Raw genomic sequence first — 21,193 nt, 5'->3', positions numbered from 1 at the left:
TAATTTAGGTTCATGCACCTTTTTATAAATCCTTTAGCAACTGAAATTTCTGACAAGAGGAAATGTATGCCTATAAACCAAGAAGAAATGTTTCCTTGCCCTTGTTTTGAATTCAGTTTGTTATAATTGCTGAGCTAGCGCAATCATATAGTTTTATCAGAACCTCAAACAGGGATTGCCCTGTGATAACTGAACTCTAAGAGGGATACTGACATGGGAAAAAAATTTTTTTCAAAATGAATCAGTTAATAGTGCTGCTCCAGCAGAATTCTGCACTGTAATCCATTTCTCAAAAGAGCAAACAGATTTTTTTATATTCAATTTTGAAATCTGACATGGGGCTAGACATATTGTCAATTTCCCAGCTGCCCCAAGTCATGTGACTTGTGCTCTGATAAGCTTCAATCACTCTTTACTGCTGTACTGCAAGTTGGAGTGATATCACCCCCCTCCCTTTCCCCCCCCCCCCAGCAGCCAAACAACAGAACAATTGGAAGGTAACCAGATAACAGCTCCCTGGTAGATCTAAGAACAACACTCAATAGTAAAAACCCATGTCCCACTGAGACACATTCAGTTACATTGAGAAGGAAAAACAGCAGCCTGCCAGAAAGCATTTCTCTCCTAAAGTGCAGGCACAAGTCACATGACCAGGGGCAGCTGGGAAATTGATAAAATGTCTAGCCCCATGTCAGATTTCAAAATTGAATATAAAAAAATCTGTTTGCTCTTTTGAGAAATGGATTTCAGTGCAGAATTCTGCTGGTGCAGCACTATTAACTGATTCATTCTGAAAAAAATTTTTTCCCATGACAGTATCCCTTTAAATTTCAGGGGAAATTAACCAACGGGTGTATCCCTGCTCTGAAATAGTAACCCATAGCCAGCAATCAGCAATACGTTCTAACAACTGCAGAAAGCCTGATGAAAACAACATTCTTATGTATTAAGTACAAAGGGTACATTAGGCAAGCATGTTCATTTAGTTTTATATTTTAAAGAAATACACTTCAAGGCTGGCTGGATGTAGCTGGGCAATACATCATTTGGTTTATTTCTCCAAGGAGAAGAACATTTTTTCAGTAAAGATGCAGTTCTGCCCAGACAATTTGAAGCTTTCAGTACAGCTGTGGTTTTACACAGGAAGATAATTCAGAGGTCCATGTGTAACCACCAGTCTGTGGCATTGACATAGCTGCAGTTTAATATCTAGCCACTTAATATGTTGTTCTGAAGGGAGTGTTGCTGTAAAGGGAGTAAGAGTGTGAGAATTTAACGGGGAAGTTGATGATCCCCAAGAGAACGTTTGATTTTATAATTCTGGAATACTGTCCTGTTATTTTGCCACTAACAAGGTGAATGTTCTGCCTGGTGGGATTGGAATTTAGTGGTCCCAGTTTAGAAGTGTTATTATCTAAGCCTTTAAGAAGATCTCTTTGTAAGAATAAATGACTACTTTGAATAAAAGAAGGCACAACATTGCTTGACTTGACTGGTCTTTGCTGGTTTGGGAACCAATACCAAGGACCCACACATACAGAGAGTTGTTTTTATTGGTTGTATATGCTGAGCCAGATAGAACTGTATTTGTATGTATGTATATATTCTTTTTTGCACCAGTCAAGCCAAATGATTAATCTTTTCCTTGTGCACTGGGACTGCTTTCCTCTTGTCTTAACTCCCAGATATTTCTATTTTTTATGCATTGACCTTGTCTGTTCTTTAATGTGTTGTTCTGCTTTTCAATACTGCTTGCAGTACATACTTTGCTAATTCTAAACTTCCCTGTAATTCAGCATGCAGGGGCAGATTTTAGCTGCCGATTTGGGTACTTTAGATGGATTCAGCAGCTTATCTGTCTGTGTATGGGGTCATCCAACAGCCCCCTCGTCCCTGATCGATATCTGGTCAAAAATAGTCCAGATCTCACCTTTAGCTCTATTATACTTGCTATAAAGACCCTTCTTCTTACATCTGCTGCTCCATGGAACAGATGCTGTTAGCAGCATTCTTTCATTTAATTAAATTGTCTAAACAAATGCCTGTTTTTATATAAGAAAGGATATCTGTGATTAAATATGGGAATTGTAGTTCAACAAATTAATTAAGGGCTTCCGCTCAGACATCTCAGTGCAACATATATGTTACCAAAATGCCACCTTTCTTACAGTTATGGTTAGTCTGTAGTCTGACAGTTCAGGTTATGGACAGTTGTGATTCAAAAGAAGACGACCACTGGCTGCTGCTTTATTGAGCTGATAGGTGCTGTATATTGTATGTGTGGGATTATTGGTATCAGACATCAAGTGTGAAAATGTTAATTAGTGGCTTTCATGGGGTTGTTATAACCGCTCAAATTCATCTTCAAGAAGCAGGTCCTATAGAGAGCCCAGTTCTAGAGAGACAGTGATAAATCCTTCTCATTAACTGAGTTCACAGGTAGCCATCGAGAGATTCCTGCAATATAGAATGCTTTACTAATATAATCTTCATTCATCTGACAACCAATGCTTCGTAGACATGAATCCTAACCAGAAAAAATGAGTTTTGTCTATATTTATGTTAAAACATCCAAAACGCACACTGTTGAAAGTAATAATGTCATGGGTGACCCTTGAACCAAAATCCTTTTCAAATAAAATCCAGGAGCTCTTGTGTCATCTCTGGATCTCTCTCAACCCATTTTGTGATGGATTATGAGACTGACCCTCTTGTGCGAGACTACAATGCTTTGAATTTTAATGCGCAACATTTTCAGATAACATTTCTTTTCAAAAATGTTGAGGCAAGTAATATGGAAACTTCCATGTACATTTACAATGCAAATATGCAAGGAGCAAATGTTCTGTACCCTCACGTTAATTTTCAGAACAATTAATGAAAAATTAATTCAGTTCATAAATTGGGAACATTTCCCATTCAAGAGATTTTTCAGAGGAGAACGAATTTTGTATTTTATGCATTAGGAAATGTTATTAAAGTGAAATGATTTGCATGGTTGTTTGGCAGGTGATTGGGGAGTGGGGCAGATGAATGTTGCATTTAATACAAACTGGAGTAGTGACAGATGGAGTGAGCGGAAGCGATAGGAGGCTGCCGTTATCCAGAGAGGGATATGATCAACTAGAGCATCTGAATATTTTAAGAACCAGAAGTCTGAGTGATTGTGAGGTAAATTGTGACATTATGAAGAAGAAAGACTGAACGTCAGGAATGCAGTAGAAGACCAATTATTCCCAGGTAAACGTTCAAAAGTGAGCATAGAGTATTGATTCTACTGATTTGACTGAATTGGCAGCAAAAAAACAGGGGAATCATGTTAGACACTCCCATCTGCTCACACGGAATATAAATTATCATTTTGTGAGCAAATGTGCTATTAATAGCATGTTTGCTTTTAACCAGCTGGCTAATTGATTTGTAACTGCCATGTCCATACAGGTTGATTATTGAAAGGCAGATGCGCATTTTAATATACGCTTAAAGAAACAGTAACACCAAAAAATGTAAGTGTTTTAAAGGAATGACATTATAGTGTACTGCTGCCTGGCACTGGTACAAGTTTTGTGTTTGCTTCAAAAACACAATTATAGTTTATATAAACAAGCTGCTGTTTAGCCATGGGGGCAGCCATTCAAACACAGGTTACACAGTAGAAAACAGATACATTTAGAATACTTCCATTGTATACTACAGAGCTTATCTGTCATCTGTTGTGTATCTGGTGCCTTTTCGCCTTTTTCAGCTTTGAATGGCTGCCCCCATGGCTACACAGCAGCTTGTTTATATAAACTATTGTTGTGTTTCTAAAGCAAACACTAAGGGGCACATTTACTAAGCTCGAGTGAAGGATTCAAATGAAAAAAACTTCAAATTTCGAAGTATTTTTATGGATAATTCGACCATCGAATAGGCTACTACGACCTTCGACTACGACTTCAACTCGAACGATTCGAACTAAAAATCGTTCGACTATTCGACCATTCTATAATCGAAGTACAGTCTCTTTAAAAAAAACTTTGACTACATACTTCGGCAGTTTAAACCTACCAAGGTACAATGTTAGCTTATGGGGACCTTCCCCATCACTTTTCTAAGCTTTTTTTCATTGAAGGAAAATCCTTCGATCGATCAATTAAAATCCTTCGAATCGTTCAATCGAACGATTTTTCCTTCGATCGTTCGGTCGTAGGATTTGCTGTAAATCCTTCGAATTCTATATTCAAATTCGTAGGATTTTACTTCGAGGGTCGAATTCGAGTTTTTATTAACCCTCGGTATTCGACCCTTTTGGGGCACCCTTGTGCCCCAAAATGTTTACCAGTGCCAGGCAGCAGTACATTTGAATGTAATTCATTTAAAACACTTACACTTTTTGGTGTTACTATTCCTTTATTTGGAAATGGGCACTGATAGTTGTGTTCCCTACCACCTGTACCTGCTTCTTTAGGCAAAGCTGTGCTGGGTTCATTGAAGCAGACTGTTGTGGAAACTCTTACTGCCACCATCTTCAGGGTTCCCTTCCATCAGTAGGCACATTTGGTAAAGATAGCTAACACTAGCTAACGGGTAAATAATAGCTAACGCTCTTTAAGATTAAGTTATTGTAGACATTGATCGGGAAATAAGTTAGAGGACCTCTTTGCACATTGTCCCCATGCACAGTGTTGCCCGATACTGTATCCTATCGTGCTGGAGATTTATAGAGTTTATTGTAGCAACTGGTTCTTTGCATTTGTTCTTTCTTTCCAAGGCAACGGTAATATCCTCATCCATTTCTTTAAGGTTCCCATTGGAGGCTGCTATGTAAATATAAACTAGGAGGAAAGTGTTTTGCTCCCTCAGGAGGTGATGCCGTTTGTTTGCGTGAAAATAAAATCTTTTGATGTGGCATTTATAGCTAAAGCATTTATTATACTGCAAACAAATGCTGGAAAATGTAAATGTGGTTTATGTAGTAGCTCATGGGATGGAAGCATTATGGCCAGTGTTAATGCTGTGATATTACATCATATAAAATTGTGCATTAAGATCAAGGGTGGTCGAGGCAAAACTCTAGTTTCTAGAAATTTCTTCTCGACTAGAGCATAGTTGCCTAGCAACAGTACAATCAAACAGCTCCCTCAATGGTCCCAAATAGAAGGGGTCATTGCTACTGTTGTCTCCTCTGATGGCCAGTAATGTAATCATTACAGTGGCTTGTGTCACCGGTACAGCACAAATGCAGACACTCCCAATATTTTTTTATTATTTTAATACTAGGAGAGACGCCAAATGAGTGGCTGCTGCGCTTTTTGTTAAAATGTTAAAATAATTCCTGGATCCTGATAAACCTTTTTCCCTCCCCTGTCTGGTTCCTTGCTTTACACTTCCATGCTTTAAATGGGTGATGTAGGATTATGTACCTGGGGAAACTTTGCTTTTTTATTATTCAATGCAGTGTTATTTGTATCTGAAGCAAATCTGAAGGAAGGTGCTGTGCACAAAGGGAGCCAAACCTTTATGTAAATAAAATATGAACCATAATAATTTATTCTGCTGTTATGTATTAGAACAGGGCTGTCTATCTGCAAACCTGACGTGCCCCCCACCCCAAGGGATTTTTTTTGGCCTCCAGTCTGCTTAAGGGTTCCATAGGTTTCTTTGTATGGCTTTGTCAGCTTAACAGCTACTTGGTACTCTAGGGGGTTCAGCACCACATTTTGAGAAGCACAGCTTGTTAAACATCCCTGACCTTCAGACTCAAGTGCACTTGCAGAAAAGCATGAAACAAAATGCTTTTCTTGGTGTGTATAGAAAATAATCAACAATGTAACCCTAGACTGATTGCATGGGTCTTATTGCAATGCTTGCTGAATTAGAGGAGCAGACAATGACAAAGCTACAACCAAAGCAATTCCACATGATCCTTCATTGAAAGCAAATCATTCACTTATCTGGTTTAGCCATTCTATCCACTGTAGCATGACAAGATGAAACACATATTAGAGATAAATTAATTTGCTGAAATATGTAGAATGCGGGGTAGAAATGCTGCTTTCCAGTAAACAAAGGGGGAGTTCAACTTGACATTAACTCATAGTACTATATAGATTGTGGTATACTAAGACAAGTTGTAACTGGCCTTTATTGTTATCCCTTATGGTTTTTGCATAACATAACTTTCTATTCTGCATCTGTCCAATTTGCAGTTGATATTGTTAACTAGGGTCTCGCTTACTGTAGTAACCAGGTAGTAGTTTGAATGGTAAGTGATGTTTCTGACCCATATAAATGTCAATTTTCATCAATTATAATGGCAGTTGTAAATGACTATAACTTAAAGCAATTTTTGAATACCAGTTGTGCTAATGCCATGATAAAAAAAAACATGTAACAAAATCCTTAGAGATAGTGCCCCAGGAGGAAGTGCCAGACAACCAAGGGCACATGTATTTACCTGTTGCATCTGGGGTAGTGTTTTATGCAGTCTGCACTCTAAAGATTGCACTAGATTAAAAATTCGACATAAAGCACAACTCTCAGCAAAGGAGGCTACGCTGCCTATTTTGTACATCTGAATGAAAAACAACTTAGGGGATATCCAAAAGGACACCCACTTACCACCCACAGGCACGTGAAGCTGGATCCCTGGGAAAGGTTCATACATACTGTAGATATAATTATTCAAATAATGTACTATAAATGAACAAGGTATCAGTGCCAAGACTATAATGATTTTTTCTCTCTTTATCCTAGGGAACAAAACCCGAGATGGTGTGGTGCAAGGAGTGACTTCAGGTCAGTGTCACCCACTTTTCATTTCAATACTGTGTTGTCACTGCTGCTGCAAAGGATTCGCTACTCTTTATGACACACTCGGGGCATTCTGGGAGTAGAAGACAGCTTCACTCATAATAGGATCATGAGCTAATGGGTGACTAGGATCTCCCATCATGAGCTAATGTAGTTAATGCAATTAGCTACTGCTCATCTTCTGCATGTTTTTATTATAAAACGTGCAGGAAACAAGTGCAGATACATATCTATGTCAGTGAAGGATGACTTGATACATTCTCTATTATACAGAAATTATTAGGTAACGGTAGACGCAGAAGATCCAGAAGCATTAATAGCAAAAGTGAAACATTTGGGGCCCATAGTGGAACAATACAACATTTTAGCTTTCAGAGCCAATATATATATATATATATATATATATATATATATATATATATACACATATATATATACAATACTGGGTGCCTGATCATCAGCCCTAAACTTTTGGGGATGGAGACCCTAACAGAATATTTAGTCACTTTTAGTCATGTGACTGGGCAATTTTCGCATATATATCATACATGATAAGAGAGAGAGAGAGAGAGAGAGAGAGAGAGAGAAAGTTATATTTCATTGTTCCATATATTAATTAAGGTAGATGAATATGCAATTTGTTTGAAACTCTTAAAGAGGTTATTAAAGGGATACTGTCATGGGAAAAAATTTTTTTTTAAAATGAATCAGTTAATAGTGCTGCTCCAGCAGAATTCTGCACTGAAATCCATTTCTCAAAAGAGCAAACAGATTTTTTTATATTCAATTTTGAAATCTCACATGGGGTTGCCAATTTCCCAGCTGCCCCTGGTCATGTGACTTGTGCCTGCACTTTAAGAGAGAAATGCTTTCTGGCAGGCTGCTGTTTTTCCTTCTCAATGTAACTGGATGTGTCTCAGTGGGACATGGGTTTTTACTATTGAGTGTTGTTCTTATATCTACCAGACAGCTGTTATCTTGTGTTAGGGAGCTGTTATCTGGTTACCTTCCCATTGTTCTTTTGTTTGGCTGCTGGGAGGAAAAGGGAGGGGGGTGATATCACTCCAACTTGCAGTACAGTAGTAAAGAGTGATTGAAGTTTATCACAGCACAAGTCACATGACTTGGGGCAGCTGGGAAATTGACAATATGTCTAGCCCCATGTCAGATTTCAAAATTGAATATAAAAAAATCTGTTTGCTCTTTTGATTTCAGTGCAGAATTCTGCTGGAGCAGCACTATTAACTGATTCATTTTGAAAAAAACTTTTTTCCCATGACAGTATCCCTTTAAGGAAATAATGTGCACCAGTGATTAGAGAGGAGGACATTAGGGAGGTAATTTGCAAATGAAATATCACAGCCCTTTGTGCTCATTCCTCAAGCACTTGCATTTGGGTATTTGATGAAAGCTACAGTGGGCACAAGGCAACACTATACTTGCCTTAGAACTGGTGGTAATTGCAGGGGGGCTACCACTGAAGTGCATATAATTGTGCTCCATTCTAGAGCACAACCCTCCATCTCTGGACATTCACCCATGGGTCAGGCTGCAAAGAGCGAAAAACAGTAGGGCTTGCATCTGTTTTAGCATTTTGAACTCAGATGCTTAATAAATAACCCCTATAAAACCGTATAAAGGCACCTGCAGCTACCCTGAAGCAAATAACACTGCCTGCACTGACGTTTCCCACCTCCCCCACTCTCCATTAAAAAAAATGAGCCCCATAGGTTGAATCATAAAGAAGGCTCACAAATTTTAAAATTTTAAAAGCTAAACAAGAATAGAGAGAGAGAGAGAGAGAGAGAGTTTTATTTTTTCAAACCTTGACCATTTTTTAATGGTCATGTCCATGTAACATGGATGCAAAAGCCCAGGTTGTCACAGCAAGACTCTCACTCAAACATCAGATGTGATTATACATGTGTTGTCTGGTATTCAGCCAGTTGCAAAGAAGTTGTATAATGCGTCTATGGGCTCTTCAGAATGTTCCCTAGCAACTAGTTGACTGCTTGGTTAATGTAAGAATCTGCCTTTTAGCTCTGTAGCCCTTATATCAATTTCCAGGAGAAACAGCTTCCCTGCAGCTGAAAACAGTCATAAAAAGTTGTTGTTAAACTCTTTTGGGGGGATTTCATTAAAACAGGTATACTGTTTGCTCCATTTTGGCAACTCACAACATCCAATCAACAGATAGCTTAAGATGGACATACATTATAAGATCTGCACAATTGATGAAACAAGTGGATCTTTCACCAATATGCCAACCTTTTAACTGAGGACTGCATCAATGCGCAAATGCAATCCTCAATCCAACAGGAAGATCAATGATTGAGCAATCAGGGCCGGATTTACATGGTGGGCGCCCCTAGGCCCACTGCCGTTTGTCGCCCCCTGTCCCCTCCCCTTTCATCATCTGGACTGGGGATTGGTGCACGGAAAAATTAAAAAATTATTGTATCTCCAGCGTATCCCCAGTGTTTTTGAACCAATGTGGGTGTGGTTGGGCAGCATGCCGCCCCCCCTAAAATCCTGCCGCCCTAGGCCCGGGCCTAGGTGGCCTTTCCACAAATCCGGGCCTGTGAGCAATGGTCCCCAAACTGTGTATCTAACCTCCCTTTAGGGGCCGAAACAGTGGAAGACCAGCATGAGTATCACATGTATTAACACAGTGTTGTTATATATTTGAAGCTTTATTATGAGCTGAATGAGGAAGTCGAGCAAGTGAAGAATACTGAATACCACTGAACAACCCTATATAATTATAAAGTGTTAGTGTGAAATACAAACATGCCTTTTATGGAGCTAATTTCTATAGCTTTATCAGCAGCCCTATATTTTAGCTGAAAAGTCACACATTTTTTGTTTAGTTGTTATGGGTTAATAAGCACTATAGTTCAGAAAGACAGCCACAGACTGGATTCCACTGATTCATTTATCCTTTTTTTCCAGTTGCTGAAAAGACCAAAGAGCAGGCATCCCACCTTGGGGGAGCCGTCATGTCTGGGGCTGGGAACATCGCTGCAGCTACTGGACTGGTGAAAAAGGATGAGTTCCCTACAGACCTCAAGGTGAGTCATGAAGTGCCATTGTGAATGAGTTTACATGAGAAACAAGTGATTTCTTGCAAGATGGAACAGATAATACCAAATCCAGGAGCTTAGTCATTCTTGCTTATGTCCAGTATATATACATTGCCTCATGGTTTATCAACCATTCTGTTCCACTAAAAACAGCCTGTCCAACTATTTTCCTTTCACTTTCTTCTTTATTACACAAGAAAAGTTTCATTAATTTTAACATATCTTTATAGTCACAGTACTGGTGCAATACTATATTGCATCAGTAGTACATGTAGTCAGGACTGGCAGTGCATGAGAATGGCAAAGGATAGACATAAATACATTAAAAAATAATGGAAATTTGTAATAAATGTTATTGGAAAGTTGCTTAGAAATAAATTTGCTTTGATGTGTGCATTTTTGGGTGGTTAACCTTTTATTAATTGAAAGCAGAGAAGGTTTCCACAAAAAAAACGTTTTTTAGCACCATTATTTGTGTATACATACAGTACTTAATATAGAGTGATTCCATGAACTCTATCTATTATGCCCAGGCTGAAAGGAGTTAAGGGTATACATGTCAGTTCTATTATACAGGGGCATTTTTATTTTTATATATTACCTGTTGGTGACAAACTGTATGTGTGTGTGTGTGTGTGTGGCAAATCTCCCCTTCCTATCAGGGATGTAGCTAAAGATCCATGGATTCAAGTGCACATTTGTTTCAGGTCCCCTTTCTTATTACGCCTCAAACATTTCAGTGCTAGTTTCTATATCCCACCCAAAATATCGACTTACCCCTTTTATTTATTTACCGGTATGTCATAAAATGTTAAATTATTTGTGCCTATTGAGTCCATTTTGAGCTTTGAGCCTGTATGTGGCACATTTTCTGCAATCCCTGCATACAGTATATATACTTAAGTATTGCTTTCCTTACTCAACCTCTATTCTCTTATTCTCTTTTCATACTATAACATATTATTCCATCTATTTAGCCTCTTTATACTCATAGAAATAGGGAATGGCCATGAAATAAGCCAAATGTTTAGAAGCAGGAGGGACCACTGACACCTGGGCCCACCGGGAGTTTTCCTGGTATCCCTGAGGGCCAGTCCGACACTGAAAGTATGCATAAGCTGATGCGCCCCACCAAGGCAGTGTCCATGCATCAGTCCTACCTAAGTGAAAAAAGGGTATTTTCTTTGGGAGGAGAAAGACCATACCTGATTCTCTCTCTATTTGGCATGACCTCTTCCAAAGAAACATTCAGCATTATTGGCTTTTACGAAATGTTTAGGACTGTGTTTAGAGGGGCGGGGGTTGGGAGAGCAAGTATTAAAGGGAAAGCCACCTTCCCATATAGATATATCTATATATATATATATATATATATCTATATATATATATATATATATATATCTATATATATATATATATATATCTATATATATATATATATATATCTATATATATATATATATATATATATATATATATATATATAGATATATATATATATATATATATATACAGTATATATATACATGTGTGTGTGTGTGTGTATCCATTTTCTGAGTCTCCACCAAATGGCAGAATGCACAAACCAAAATTAAAGCTTTTAGAATAGTTTCTCAGTGCATGTCTTGAAAGCATACAAAATGCATGTGCACTAAGTTGTTAAGCTGATCTCAGTGAACATCGTTCAACTGTGGAATGCTATTTAGAATAGGGTAATAACACATAGGACTATAGTCAGTGTTTTGGGGCCTGCTCAATTTCTTGCTTGGCAATTGCCCCTCCATTGACCTATACGGTAATTCTCTGGACCCTGCTGTTACGTTCACACATCAGGCTCAAAAAATGTGCATGGCAGGTTCCAGGCTTTTACCATTTTAGCACATATTGTCTGTTTCAACCAATGGAACTAGAAATCATATAGATTGGCTTCCAAGAAGCCCATCAAGCCAGATTTTATATTGGAAAGTCTTTTTCCCTTTCAATATTGGGTCTGATCCTATAAAACTGACACAATGAGAGCATCAGTTATATATTTATCAGTCTTCATATTTTTGTTGGCCATTTGCATTAGGAGGCAGAATGCATATGTTTCCCTTCCCCTAACAGCATGTTATTTAAAGCTGACAGTTGAAGCCTTTGTTATAAGGTGTTTTGACTGCCCAGTGGTTTTATATTGGCAGCATTGGCAAAATTATATTAGTGCAGTTTTCAAACAAGTTTGGGACCAACTCTTGTGCCTTAGGACTGGACCTACTAGGTTCCACTTAGAATTTTGGTTATTCCAAAAAAAAAAAAAAAAAGATACTGTAAACCAATATCCATAGCAGCTGGATTGGATAACAAAGCCTAGAAAGCAATGGGTTAGTGGAAAGAATAGAGACATAAGAAGAGGGCAATCTGCAGGACAGGGCAGGCTGTATACCTCCTGCTTGTGCACAGTGAGAGAAGGGATGCTGGAGTACAAAGGCAACTCTCAGAGACAATGAGGGGACCGTTTCCAGCTTATCTTATAAATAGCAACAGCTGAGAAAATGAGGCCACAGCTTATGCTGCTTGTATGAAAACAAGTAAGAGTGGAAGGCTGTGCGTAGCACTCTCAAGCGATTGGAGAGACTGTGCATGCCCCTCACCCCAGGTCCCCTTTTGATCCTGTAAATCCTTCTGTACATGTGACCCATAGATACATCAGAGTGACCATCTTCCCTGTTGGAGGTGATTACAATCATTTTACACTACTTAAGAACGATTTGCTTTGTCCTCTATATAAAGTGATTGTCTATTGTCTGAAGAGGAATAGAGCGGGGCGCTGAGCCTAGCTGGTTGTGGGCAATGTGCAATGCAGGACTAAGACTGATATCATACTGAAAAAAATGGCATTTAAAAAAACTGTCATGCAAACCTCCATTTTGGCAGGGAGAGTTCCTGCTGCTCTGTCTGTGTGACCATGTATGCAAGAGACAATATGGCTGCTGTGCAGGGCCTGTGTTCATGATGATTTGTGTGCTTAGAATGTGTGAAATCTAACCATGCATCTGATTAGCGCTTTTTTTCTTGGCTAGGTGTAGCTAGGTTAGTGACATCTCTCCAGGGAGATCTTATTTTTGATCTTTCTCAGGATCTTATTTCTCAGAGCATTAACCCCTGTACGGTTTGACACACATTACAGCCTATTAGTAGATCCTATAGCTTTCGTTTTAGTGCCAAGACTATGAATTTAGGGCTCATGGTTGCAGAGGAAAGTTAACCAATACCAATAGTGTTATTGGTATTGGTTAACTTTCCTCTGCAACTATGAGCCCTAAATTCATAGTCTTGGCACTAAAATGAAAGCTCATAGTTGCCGAGGAAAGTTAACCAATACCAATAACACAATCTGCTTTCAAGATGAGCATCATTGTCTCTATGTTAAACTGACAAGTGCCAGTGTCTACATTGGTAAATGATAGAATTACAATTGTCGGCAATCCTGTCACTAGACATTCTCTTTATAGCTGTTATTGCTTTTCTTCTCTGCAATCTCTCCTAACAACTAGCATATAATCCCTTCCTGATTCTTGCTTCCCAACAAATTTCCGGCTGTGCTTTTTGTGTTGATGGAGGCGAGTGTGTGGCACAATGCAATTAATCTAGAACCTAGAATGATCTCAGATACCCTGTGGATAATGGCAATATATAAAACAGTCCATGTTAACCTAGTGCAAGTACAAGTAGCTTACACATGGTGTTATGTTTTCCAGCATTCAGTTACCACTTGCTGCTCCCTCCTCTTCTCTTACCTCTTTTAACCTCTCCTGATATACATATTTGAGAAAATGGCCCCATAAACCTATGGTTTGCCAATTAGATCAATGTATTCTTTATTATAAATATGGCATGACTGAGCATTGTGTATTTGAATTTATGAAGTAGACAACCTCATAGTTGTTGGTGTCTATAGGGGAAATGTAATAAATGTCGGTAATGGAAAAACTATTTGCAATGCGAAAAGTTATGCCATTGCAAGAATACATTTTCCTTTGCATGAATTTAATATACTGTTTAAACTGTTTAGCGACCTCTTCCAACAGTGGAAGGAAGTTTGCAAATGTTATAGTTTGCACCAATGTGCAGTGAATGTAATAAAACTTCTAACTGAAAAAGTTGCCATGTTTGCTCCAAAAGATTACAACACCTTCAAGCACTTAAAAGTGCGCAATTAAAATTCGCAATGCAATAACAGTTTAAGGAAGAATATTACATTGCAAGATGTGCATTTTTTTTCTTATTGGTGAGAATTGTTTTTCTCTTTGCGACTTTTATTACATTCCCCATATGTGTTTTAAAGGGAAAAAAAGAGAATTAATTCCAATTAAACAAAGTTGCTAATTGAACCAGTTGTGTCCTCCCCCAGAAAATGATTGGGGATGTATTGCAGTTCATACATTCACATAGTTGTTTCATGGGATTTACAGATTCTGGGGCTGTTAGACACTGGGAAGGGTTTGGGTATTACATAGGTTTACAGGCAATGTTTTCCATAAACTCTTTCTGGTGTGCGGATTTTATTCCATACTGTGCAGTTTAAGCTTGAGTTACACTGATGAGCAGAGATGGATAGAATACTCTGCTTTCACTGCAAGGAGGTCAATTCTAATCTGAGAATCTAAGGATGTCATTGCTTAGGTGAAACCAGACCTTTAGTAATAAGTACCTCTAAAATTGGCTGACAAAACAGCTTTGCTTGACAGGAACCATTCATACAGCCAATGCAGCAACATATACACTCACAGATTTTTTTCATATAGAGTTTTTTTTAAACTTTATCATATTCCACACTATCAGCACCAACAGAGGGATGTATGAACCCTCATTAATACGTTAAATATACCAAAGATTTACCACAAAGTCTATTGGGGGGTTAATTAACCCTTGATATTCGACCATCTAAGTAAAATCCTTCGACTTCGAATATCGAAGTCGAAGGATTTACCGCTATTCCTACGATCGAACGATCGAAGGAATAATCATTCGATCGAATGATTAAATCCTTCGAATCGAACGATTCGAAGGATTTTAATCCATCGATCGAAGGATATTCCTTCGATCAGAAAATTGTTAGGAAGCCTATGGGGACCTTGCCCATAGGCTAACATTGGCCTCAGTAGGTTTTAGGTGGCGAACTAAGGGTTCGAAGAATTTTTTAAAGAGACAGTACTTCGACTATCGAATGGTCGAATAGTCGAACGATTTTTAGTTCGAAACGTTCGGTTCGAAGTCGAAGGTCGAAGTAGCCCATTCGATGGTCGAAGTAGCCATATTCGACCATTCGAAATTCAAACTATTTTTCCTCTATTCCTTCACTCGAACTAAGTAAATGGGCCCCTATGTGTCAGTAGAGCAAACAATTAATAATATACCGCATGCCATAAGGGATAAAACAGGACCCCTGTGAGCCCTGCTTCCCACAATTTAAGGGATGTGGTGGCCATGGAAATGTCCATGTAAACATCTAGACCTGAAAGCAGATCTTAAAGTAGTTATTCCAACTCAGTGTTTGCCCTCCTGTCCTTTAAATAACATTCCAGGATCACACACTAGTGACTAGTGAAGCCTACACTAACATGCAAAATACTTCTATTGTAGGACACACACCCAGCATGTACCTGCGCCTTCTCTAATTCTTCTGGAGCAGAAGAGAAGAATACTTCCCCAGTCTGACCTGCACCCAAACCTAACCTGCAGCAGTTCGCCCAAACCTAACCTGCAGCAGTTCGCCCAAACCTAACCTGCAGCAGTTCGCCAAATTTCAACCCAAACTCACCTAACTGGCAGTAAACCTGCACATCACTATCGCAATACTAAAGTTGTACAGCACTGGTTTATCTATTTTAATATTTTACATTATGTATTTCTGTAATTAAATGACACACATATCTCATACAGGCAGCAAAATAATATTTCCAGGAAGTATCTATGACGTTAGGTTAGTAATATTTGACGGATGGATATAAATAATCACCTCTTTGTTTGCTCACAGCCTGAAGAAGAAGCCCAAGAAGCTTTGGAAGAACCTGCAGCTGAGCCACTCTTGGAACCTGAAGGGGAGAGCTATGAAGACCCACAGGTAAGATAATTATCAAGGCATGCCTAATTATGAATGCACTAAGGCTACCAGTGACAAGCACATACTAAAGAGGTGTTTCCCTAATGGAGAAAAACAGAGGAAACCCTATAAATTTCGTCCTTCCCTTGCCATAGACAGGTGGTAGGTACAAGGCTTGCCTGCATCTTGAATCCCTTAGCACTTGGTACCCCATTTTACTGACCTGTAAGCTAGTGGGTGTCCAAGGGGATACCCACATACTGTTCCTCAGGAATACAGAGCTGAAAGATGCAGCAAACACTGTATTCACGAGAATGGCATGGGTATTTACCCTCCATTCTGGAGCCCAAAGACCTGTGTCTACACTAACTAAGTGTGCTGCAGGGTGCAACATACAAAATTTGGCACTATGCAACTTAAATTACACATTATTTCTGATGTCACCAATAACCTTCGCAGTATAGCTTCATAGCACTATAGATTCTACATCACGCACTTTGTCAAGTATATTGTTTAAAACAGTTATGCAGCAGAATAGCTGCTCGCTTTATGGTGGTTGGGCCTGGCTCGTGGTAGTTATACTACTGGGTATGGTATACCTCTGGGGCTAAAATGTGTGTTAGAGTTTTAAAGCTCTGAATCCAGATAAGTGGAGTGTTCTCTGAGCTTCAGCCACTAAATGAACAGGCTCCTGCAGGCTTTTGTATTTTCAGTTTAGAATTATGGCAAGTGATGTTTTGACAGCCACAGTGCTTCTATGGAGAACCTCCAGTTACAAAAAACATTAATGGTCTGTTTGCCTGCAGCAGATTCTGGCAGACAGAACTTGAGAACACTCTGAGTTTCCATGGGGGTTACCTTGTCAAAGCCAATATCTAATGTAGGCAGAGCAGTGGAAGCAGTGGTAGGGGATAAGGGACCACAATGGTTCTCCCTGAGATACTAAAAAAATAAATGCACTAAGAACTTTATGTACACAAAGGAGCTCCATTAATATAACTTTGCCACTATGCAGACATACAGTAAACCTTTGTAACTAAGGTTGCACTGAATACGAGATTTAGCTGAATCAAAGCTCTTTAGCATGATTCATATTTAGCTAAATCCAAGAACCTGGCCAAATCAAAGCCAAACCCTTAAAGACGAACTAAACTTTTAATCACTGGGGGTACCAAAATGTTAGGCATCCCCAGTGATTAAAATCACTTACATAACATCCTGGGCTAGTGCTCCTGTTTGCTAAAAACTGCACTGGCCCTGGGTATTACTGTAGAAGTCTATCATTGCTATCTTCTTCCATCTTCTTTGTTCCAGCTCAGACAGGCACATGTGCAGTAAAGTAAAAGCCTGACATAGAAAAAACAGACTACTTTTGTGCTCTACTGAGCATTCTCCTGCACAGAGGTATGACAGAAGAGGAAGATGGTGGTGGATCAGCTTCTATATTTACGGGGGGGGGGGGTTCATAACATTTTTTTTCAAGTTTAGTTCTTTCTTTAAAATCATGTGACTTTAGACCACATGACAGTGATGCTATATGAATAAACCAATTGTTAAAGGAGAACTAAAGCCTAACTAAAGAAGTAGATAGAAATGTTATACATTATGTTTTGGGCTTCTGTACCAGCCAAAAGCAACCGCAGCCCTTTAGCAGTAAAGATCTGTGCCTCCAAAGATGCCCCATCTTCTTTTCTACTGATTCACTGCACATGCTCTGTACAGCTGTCACTTACTGAGCTTAGGGACTGACTCAAAATATACAGTACACATAGAATGTAAATGTCACAATATAAGGCTGATTAGTAATTAATACAGATAATTACAACATGGCAGCACAGAAACCAGTGCAATTAGCATCAGAATTTAATAATCAGCCCTGTAGAATCAGTTTATATTACAGACCAACCTCATTTTCTGCTTGATAATTTTTAACAACCCCTAAGCTCAGCTTCTCAACAGCTGCTCAGAGTCCACTGAGCATGTGAGTGTCGCAGACACTTTCCAAGATGGTGACCCTCTGTGATAAGTTTGAAGTCCTGGATCATTGCTGCTATTGACAAGCTGAAACTTTAGGCTGGTGCAATAAGCAGTAGTATATCAAATATGCCATTTTTAGTCACATTCATTTTTAGGGTTTACTTCAAGCACATTTAATGAAGTCCCTTCACATTTTACATAGGCACAGCTTATAAGTTGAGCCCAGTAGGAGGAATACATCAGTTCTTCAGCTGTCAGTTGTGTACTGAGGTGTTTAGGAGCACGTTTGAAAATTGTGGTCTGTGCAATTTATGTCATATGAATGTGTAAATATTGTGCAAACCTAATCATCATAACATCTCTTAAATGTATAATATATTTATAGCATAAAATATGTGTCTGTGTGTTTTTAAATTATTAAAGGACACCCCTCAACTGCTATCTGTTGTAACTGCAGATACATGCACTTTGTATTTATGTGTTGTGACCTGGAATCTACAGTTCCTAACTGCTATTTTGGAATATTATTAAACCCTTATATGTTCTTGCAAAACCTACAAAAGTGCTAGCTGGTCTTTTGTGTAGTGCGTACAATGGGCATGGCCAAAAATGTTGGCACTATGCACTTGTGTTCGAGGAAGGGGGTACCAAGATATCTCATGGCAGCCCAGGAGGGTATAGATGTGGTCTGAATTCTATGTGTCTAATAAAGAACACTTAGCAGCAAGTTCTGCTCTGATTGCTTTCTCTCAGTCATCTGACTAATTTGTCTGAATTCTATGTGCGCCATAGGACAAAAAGTAAACTGCAACTCCCAGTATCCACCGTTTACTATTCAGAGATCACTGATATGGTAGTTTATTAAAAGCTGCAGAGGTGCATATTGTGAGATCTCTGTATTGTTTTAAGGGCTTAAAAATTAAGTTTTGTGTGATTAGCAAAGGATATGTCTTATAATGGGTATAATCCTACAGTTTGCCCATTTCTCCAAACTGCATATACAAATTTGACCTAAAGCGTCACATCAGAAATCAGTTTGACATGTCTGAGCGGCACAACTAGAAATGATGGGGCTCAACAGCACAATCTTTAACCCCCCCCTAACATTTGGGAAGATGATTTCCAACATATATAGTGATACTGTGCAATGATCTTTCTGCAACCCAGACATTAACTCTGCCTTCTGTTTTATTAGTCTCCTAAGAAAAGCCCCTTACTTGATGTTTATTTTAAAAAATAAAGTCCCCACACACAGTAGTGCAGGTTACAAAGTCCAGCCATCTGCAGACGTAGCTATAAATAAGAAAGGCTTGTGAGCCTCAGCTGCCTTTTCATTTCCTTCTCTCCCCCTGGTGGATATCAATGAAAACTCAGACAGAGTAAATACTACTCAGAAAGTGAAGCTGCAATGAAAAAAACTGTCCTTTGCAAAATGCGACTGTACTCATCTTATCTGCTGTATTTGTACCAAATCTCTGATCTTTGTCAGCCATAGCACAACAGGTGAATGCTTGACCAAGACTATGTAATAATGGGAAAAAAAATTATATATATATATATATATATATATATATATATATATATATATATTTCTTTAGTGCCCCCTGCACCAAATTTAGATGCATGATCATACAGAAATCTAAATTCTGTAAACTGGGGGTTGCTAACTAATTGATTAGTTAATTTTAAGATATACTGCACCCTGTAATGTGCTTGATGTATTTTCTTTTGACTACTTACATTCAGTTTGGGATACAGAAATAAAATAAGTGCAGAGGTGAAATTGCCATTAGAGATTTGCACAATTATTGACTAGTGGATGTCTTCTAATATGTTGATTTACCTCTATTTCTAAAACATTTGCAAATGACTTTGGAAAAAAAATGTGTTTACTGAGACCATCCGGAGCATGGATATACGGGATAATGTTATAAAACAACTTATGTTTGCCCACATCAAGTAACCCAATATATCTGAATATATTGCTGGATGCATACATTAATTTCTTTTTATTGCTTTTTCTCCAGGATGATTACCAGGAATATGAACCTGAAGCATAACAACCCCATATTTTGGGTCCCTCCACCAGCAACATCAGCACAACGATCGCTATAATGAAAAATAAAATAAAAACAAAGTTCCTTTTTCCTACGCCCTCCTACTTCCTTTCAAAAGAAGCCCATCTCCCTCTTCTCCTAAGAAGTGACTTCTTCCTTCAGTCACCTGCAGAGAACCTCGTGTGAAGTGATTTTATGTATGGTAACCCTTAGCATTGTCATAGTCCAATCAAAAATGGTTGTTTAAAACAAAGAAAAAAAAAAGAATCCCTTGATAATGTATGAAAATCATGAATGCACTGTTACTGTCTTTTGAAGTCCTTTTGCCCCCGAGGAATTATTTCTGCTTCCCTCCCAGAGAATAATTGTCGGGGGTTCAGTGAATTTTGTGTCTCAAATTTATTTTGTAAGTTGTTTTTTTTCTCGTTTGTTCTGACGTAATAGCTGATTCTGTGCCAGGGGGGCCTGCAACTCCCTGCACCTGGCCCAGCTAATGCTACAGCCTGTCTACCTTCATAAAATAAGCATGTTTTATCTTTTTATATACATATGGTGCACCAACACCACCAAAAACTACTTTTCTGTTTAACTTCTCATTTGCCAAGAATTTGCACAAGGCGCATCTTTTGGGCATTTGTGGACTTAGACTGGAAACCAAAAAAATTTAGTTGTGGATGACTGACCTTTGACATAGTTAAATCAGTGTTATAATGTGACAGTTCTCTCTCTTTTTTTGCTGTTGTTTTTATACATATATACATATCTACAAATATATATCTGGTTTAACTTATTTGTGACTGTTCTGTAAAGCAGAGAGAAATCTGTGAGAATCCATACAGAATCTTTTGAATGTTCTTGTGTTCCAAATAATTTTGCAAAACGAATTAAAAAAGAAAAAGGATAAACCAAACTTGCTTTTGAAAGGGTGGATTATTGAAATGTATCTGTCAGTCTAAAACCACTTCACTTGCTAAATTATCTTGAAAAACATTTTACCAATTTATCAGCTTCTGAGTGGGTGGGGAATTACCTGGTATTTTGAATTTAATCCAATCACATGTTGGGGCCATAGGCCGTCACAGTTGGACAGTTGGGATGGAGGAAGAAGCTGGTTCTGAAAACAAGTAGCCAAAGTCTAAGTTTAATTACCAGGTCTGGACTGAGAATAAAATTAGGCCCTGGCATTTTAGGTACACAGA

At 38.5% G+C, this 21,193-nt stretch overlaps 1 protein-coding gene across 3 annotated transcripts in view; it reads left to right on the top strand.

Annotated features, from left to right (window-relative positions):
- sncb.S (synuclein beta S homeolog) overlaps positions 1-20,904 on the top strand; it is a 28,110-nt gene extending 7,206 nt beyond the window's left edge. For all 3 annotated transcript variants that reach the window (XM_018254241.2, XM_041587615.1, NM_001091980.1), the window contains 4 exon segments: positions 6,739-6,780; positions 9,748-9,866; positions 15,895-15,981; positions 19,965-20,904. In XM_018254241.2, the coding sequence (XP_018109730.1) occupies positions 6,739-6,780; positions 9,748-9,866; positions 15,895-15,981; positions 19,965-19,997 (281 nt within the window). In that variant the 3' untranslated portion in view covers positions 19,998-20,904.
- The last annotated feature ends 289 nt before the right edge of the window (positions 20,905-21,193 follow it).

The sequence above is a fragment of the Xenopus laevis genome, chromosome 3S (assembly GCF_017654675.1).
Source record: "Xenopus laevis strain J_2021 chromosome 3S, Xenopus_laevis_v10.1, whole genome shotgun sequence".
In the NCBI taxonomy this organism is placed as follows: Eukaryota; Metazoa; Chordata; class Amphibia; order Anura; family Pipidae; genus Xenopus; species Xenopus laevis.
The sequence above is the reverse complement of the archived record's forward strand: the minus strand, read 5'-3'. Positions and strand labels throughout refer to the sequence as shown.